Source organism: Tachysurus vachellii, chromosome 2 (genome assembly GCF_030014155.1).
Source record: "Tachysurus vachellii isolate PV-2020 chromosome 2, HZAU_Pvac_v1, whole genome shotgun sequence".
Taxonomy (NCBI): Eukaryota; Metazoa; Chordata; class Actinopteri; order Siluriformes; family Bagridae; genus Tachysurus; species Tachysurus vachellii.
Window position 1 is genome coordinate 1,362,071 of NC_083461.1, and position 6,000 is coordinate 1,368,070.

Below are 6,000 nucleotides of genomic sequence, written 5' to 3' on the forward strand. Positions count from 1 at the left end.
ATACCAGGTGATGATCAGAGACGTGTAGTGGGGTAGCAGTCACGTCTGTAGCTGGGGAAGGACGGGTGAAAACCAGGTCCAGGACATTTCCTCCTTTGTGTGTGGGGATGTAGCTGTTGAGTGTGAGGGTGAATGAGTCGAGAAGAGTCAGGAGGAAAGAAGATTGAAGCTTGTCAGAGGGGAGGTTGAAGTCACCAAGCACCGTCAGAGGGGAGCTATCAGAAGGGAAAGCACTAAGCAGTGTGTCCATTTCTTCCAGGAAGTCTCTTAGGGGACCAGGAGGGCGGTAAACAACAATGATAACAAGGTTGATTGGAGAGGTAACTGAAATGGCATGGAATTCAAAAGAGGAGATGGTTAAATGTGACAAGAGGAGAGGTGTAAAGCACCATTTCTTTGACAGCAATAAACCTGTACCACCACCCCTGCCTGTTTCTCGTGGTGAGTGAGAGAAAGCATAGGCAGAGGATGGAGCAGCTGGTGTAGCAGTGTTCTGTGGGGGATATCCAGGTCTCTGTTAGTGCAAGAAGATCAAAGGAGTAATGGGAAGTTAAAGCAGAGACAAAATCAACTTTCTTTACAGCAGACTGGCAATTCCAGAGCCCACCTACCACCGCTGTGTGTAACTTACACAACAGAGGAGGGTAGATGGGGTTACTGGGATTGTGACCTCTGCTCTGTAGACGAGAGTGTCTGAGACAGTAGGAATTGAGTACAGAGATGGGTTTGAGGCAAATATCTGCAGTCAACCAAGAGTGAGAATTAAGGTATGGTAGAATATATCAAACAGCACTAGACACTTATGTTACAATGTGTTAGAGAGATACTTACAAACAGTGGAGAACCTTCAATTTAAATGAGTAAGCCCTGCCCACAATTCACACCTTAAGGGAGACTGAAACTACTCCTGATTAATCAGCTGAGAGAACAACAAAGACCAACACTATAAAATCAACAATAGTATAGAATATAACCATTCAAATCACACAACTCTAGAACAAAGTGAGTTAAGCAGATAGTATACAAAAGTCAGGAACCTACTTTACCAGAAGACAATATATTCAAATGAAGACGGTTAAAGCACAATAATAACAACAACAATGATAATAAAAAATTTTGCAGACAATGTTGTCCTGTTGGCTTCAGCAAATCAGGACCTTCAGTGTGCACTGGGACGGTTTGCAGCCGAGTGTGAAGCGGCGGGGATGCGAATCAGCACCTCCAAGTCCCAGGCCATGGTTTTCAGCCGGAAAAGGGTGGCTTGCCCCCTTCAGGCTGGTGGAGAGCTCCTGCCTCAAGTGAAAGAGTTTAAGTATCTTGGGGTCTTGTTCACGAGTGAGGGAAGGCTGGAGCGGGAGATCGACAGGAGGATCGGTGTATTTTCTGCAGTGATGCGGTCGATATACCGGTCTGTTGTGGTGAAGAAAGAGCTGAGCTGCAAGGCGAAGCTCTCTATTTACCAGTCGATCTACGTTCCTACCCTCACCTATGGTCATGAGCTTTGGGTCATGACCGAAAGGACAAGATCCCGGATACAGGCGGCCGAAATGAGTTTCCTCCGCAGGGTGGCTGGGCGCTCCCTTAGTATCTCTAAGGGAGCGCCCAGCCACCCTGCGGAGGAAACTCTTAGCTCGGTCACTTGGGAGGAGCTCAGAGTAGAGCCGCTGCTCCTCCACATCAAGAGGAGTCAGCTAAGGTGGCTCAGGCATCTGTTCTGGATGCCTCCTGGACGCCTCCCTGGGGAGGTGTTCTGGGCATGTCCAACCGGGAGGAGGCCCTGGGGAAGACCTAGGACACGCTGGAGGGACTATGTCTCTCGGCTGGCCTGGGAACGCCTCGGTATTCCCCCGGAAGAGCTGGAGGAAGTGTCTGGGGAGAGGGAAGTCTGGGTGTCCCTGCTCAGACTGCTGCCCCCGCGACCCGGCCCCGGATAAGCGGTAGAAGATGGATGGATGAATGAATAATAATAATAATAATAATAATAATAATAATAATAATAATATTATTATTAACAACAACAACAAAACAATAAGAATAACTGTAATAAAAACAATATTATTATTATTAATAATAATAATAATAATAAATGAACTATGCTAAAGCTGTATTTTTAAATATTTCTGTTTTAGGTGAAAAAGTCGACACGTTTTTATCATATCGGAGATTTTTATTTATTTCTTCAAACTCGCCTTCTATTGGATTAAAACCAGGAAGCCGAGTTCCCTGCACTGCGCATGCGCACGCCTCAGCTTCCGCGCATGCGTACCAGAGAGGGCGAAAGAGGTTGTTTTGGAAGAATTGACGCTAAATTAATAAAATTTTGTCCGTTTGTTCGTCATGATTCCGACTGAGGACGCGTCCGCTAGGAAGAGGGAGATAGAGGACAAGCTGAAGCAGGTGGGCTTACAGAAAGACCGGGACATGAGTTTATACGGATTTATATCTATATATAAAGGGGTTTATTTATACACACATACATATAAACATACACACACACACACACACATACACATATAAACATACACACATACACATATAAACATACACACACACACACATATACATATAAACATACACACACATACACATACACACACACACACACACATACATATACATACACACATACACACACACATATACATATAAACATACACACACATACACACACACACACACACATACATATAAACATACACACACACACATACATATACATATAAACATACACACACACACATACACATACATATAAACATACACACACATATGCATATAAACATACACACACACATACATATAAACATACACACACACACATACACATACATACACACACACATATACATATAAACATACACATACACTACACACATACATACATACACACACATACATACACACACACACACATACACATACACTACACACATACATACACACACACACACACACACACACATACATACACACACACACACATACATATAAACATACACACACACACATACATACATACACACACATATACATACACACACATAAACATACATACATGCACACACATACATACATACACACACAGATATACATACACGTACATATACATACATACATACATACACACACATACATACACACACACACATACATACATATACATACATACACACACACATACATATACATACATACATACATACACACACACATACATATACATACATAGAATAGAATAGAATGGGGCACAGAAGCCTTTATTATCGCCACATACTGTATACATTACAGCACAGTGGAATTCTTTTCTTCACATACCCCAACTAAGGAGGTTGGGGCCAGAGTGCACACACACACACACATACATATGCATACATACATACATACATATACACACACACACTTATGTACATACATACATATACAGACACACATACAAACACACATATACACATATGCACTCATACACACACATATGCACACACACACACACATGAGGCTTGAAAACGACAGAAATAACATTGTCATTTTATTTCTCCAGGAACAGGAGACGCTGTCGTTTATTCGTGAGAATTTGGAAAAGAGTGATCAGCTCACTAAAGGAATGGTAAGTGAATATCCATGTGTGTGTTTTATGTATTGTCTCTAAACCACACCCCTAAACACAAAGGGGTGGGGCTTACTGAACTGATTATCATGTGAGAAGACCTGCCTCCCTGTGCTGATTGGTTAGATGTGATATGTCATGTTTGTGCTTTATTCTTTTTTGTCCTCAGGTGTCGATCCTGTCGTCCTTTGAGAGTCGTCTCATGGCTCTGGAGAACTCCATCATCCCGGTTCACAAGCAGACGGAGAACTTGCAGCGCCTTCAGGAGAACGTGGACAAGACGCTCTTCTGCCTCGACCACGTCATCAGCTACTATCATGTCGCCAAAGATACGGACAAAATCATCAAGGAGGGGTGTGTTTATTTTTGTGTGTTTATTTTAGTGTGTTTTTATATGTCAGTACTTTAGGAACTCAATGTGACTTGTGCAGATTTCCTCCTGAAAGACTGAGGACCCCCTCACGTCATATCAGAAATGACTGGTCTAAAGCAGTGGAGTGGAATTAGTGGCATCACAATCTGTGGTCATACAAAGCTCCACCTCATATCACCTTTAACTGTATGTGTGTGTGTGTGTGTGTATGTGTGTATATATATGTATGTATGTGTGTGTGTGTGTGTATGTGTGTATATGTATGTGTGTGTATATGTGTGTATATGTGTGTGTATGTGTGTGTGTGTGTGTGTGTTTTGTTTCAGACCCACTGGGAGGTTGAATGAGTATCTCGCCTGCATCGCCAAGATCCAGAAAGCTGTGGAATATTTTCAGGACAACAACCCTGACAGTCCTGAACTCAACACTGTGGTACTGCCCCTGTCCTCCTCCATCTCTCCTTCTGTTCCTCACTCCATCTGACCCCACCCCCACTCCACCGCACCTCTATTGATTGTGTTCTAACTTGTGTACATTCATGAACAACACATGGAGGATGAACAGGAAGACCTTTAACGCTGATCCAGTTTCACCTGTGTGTGTTTACAGAAAGTGCGGTTTGAGAAAGGTAAAGAGCAGCTGGAGGCGGAGTTTCGTGCCCTGCTGACCCGCTACAGTAAGGCTGTCCCACCCATTCTGATCTTGGATGCGATTGGTGGGGACGAGGAGCTGGAGGGCGAAGTCACGCTGGAGCATCTTCCCGAAGCCGTGCTGCAGGATGTCATTTGCATCGCTGGGTGGCTGGTGGAGTACGGACGGAACCAGGGTACACTTATGTATACGCAAGAACCCATCTTACACACGCCGTGGACACGAGTTCCAGATTGACTGATAGCACCACGTTGTGTGTGTGTGTGTGTGTGTGTGTGTGTGTGTTCAGACTTCATGAACGTTTATTTCCAGATCCGTTCCAGTCAGCTGGATCGCTCCATTAAAGGTCTGAAGGAACATTTCCGTAAGAACAGCGCCTCCTCTGCGCTGCTTTACTCCCCGGCGGTGCAGACCAAACGCAAGGACACGCCCACCAAAAAGGTTCCTAAGCGACCAGGTAAGTGTGACCTTTCAGCTCGCATGCCTGCTTTGAGCACAAGCTTCATGGGTTTAGGGGTAGTAAGGTGCACTGGGATGAGAGTTAGTACCTGCTGGAGTAAGTGTTGCATCCATGGGTTTCACTCAGGTCCTCTTTTCTTTCTACTGGAACAGGACACTAGGTTCTGTGTTCTACTGGTTCTGTGTCTCATACTAACATCTTCTCCCTTGTCTTCCCCTCGTCCTTTTACCCTTTTGGCCGAAATGACGTCAGTTTACATCCCAGGTAATGTTTCAGCATCGCTAGTGTGCTCTGGTGCTCTCGCATGCTTTAACGACACCATAACAGAACCGCAGAAAACTCTCTCATCAGAACCTCACTGCTTTGTTCCACCAGCAGAACTTTATCATAATCAGAGCAACACGTTTGTGACAGTTATACATCTTACTCACGGATTCGGCTCAGCGGGCAGGTCCAGACGATCACGGCTCTCAAAGTCTAAAGCCTGGGTTTACTGAGCTGGGTTTAAGAAGGTCAGATTTAACAAATCCTGGTGTAACAGAACCTGTGAAGAACATCTATGTTAGAAAAAAACAGGGTGAACGAAACCAGGTTTAATGAAACCAGGTGTAACAAATCCAGCACTAAAATCCAGGTTACATCTGGTTTAATGATCACAGCTGAACAAATCCAGGTTTATTAAAAGCCTGGAATAACAAATGAAGCTTAAGGTGAAGGTTATCTTAGATCTTAGACTTCCTACAGGAAGAGTTAGAAAGAACATCTGGAGCTCAGTCCCTGCTTTATCCTGAGCGATCCAAAGCAGAAGGAGAAGTCTAGGTGAAGAACCAGCTTGAAGCTATTGTCAGACCTCTGTATCAGATCTTTACAGCAGAACCAGACAGGAACGTGAGCTTCCTCAAGCTATTAACA

General features: G+C 44.1%; 1 protein-coding gene across 7 annotated transcripts in view; it reads left to right on the plus strand.

Annotated features, from left to right (window-relative positions):
* The first annotated feature begins 2,241 nt into the window (after positions 1 to 2,241).
* exoc7 (exocyst complex component 7) overlaps positions 2,242 to 6,000 on the plus strand; it is an 18,580-nt gene continuing 14,821 nt past the window's right edge. For 4 of the 7 annotated variants that reach the window (XM_060893210.1, XM_060893217.1, XM_060893234.1 and 1 more), the window contains exons 1-6: positions 2,242 to 2,397; positions 3,539 to 3,604; positions 3,774 to 3,958; positions 4,304 to 4,409; positions 4,587 to 4,803; positions 4,918 to 5,085. In XM_060893210.1, coding sequence (XP_060749193.1) covers positions 2,338 to 2,397; positions 3,539 to 3,604; positions 3,774 to 3,958; positions 4,304 to 4,409; positions 4,587 to 4,803; positions 4,918 to 5,085 — 802 coding nt within the window. In that variant the 5' untranslated portion in view covers positions 2,242 to 2,337. Of the gene's footprint in view, positions 2,398 to 3,538; positions 3,605 to 3,773; positions 3,959 to 4,303; positions 4,410 to 4,586; positions 4,804 to 4,917; positions 5,086 to 5,340; positions 5,353 to 6,000 lie in introns of all 7 variants that reach the window. The other 3 variants (XM_060893208.1, XM_060893211.1, XM_060893225.1) reach the window with 1 other exon arrangement.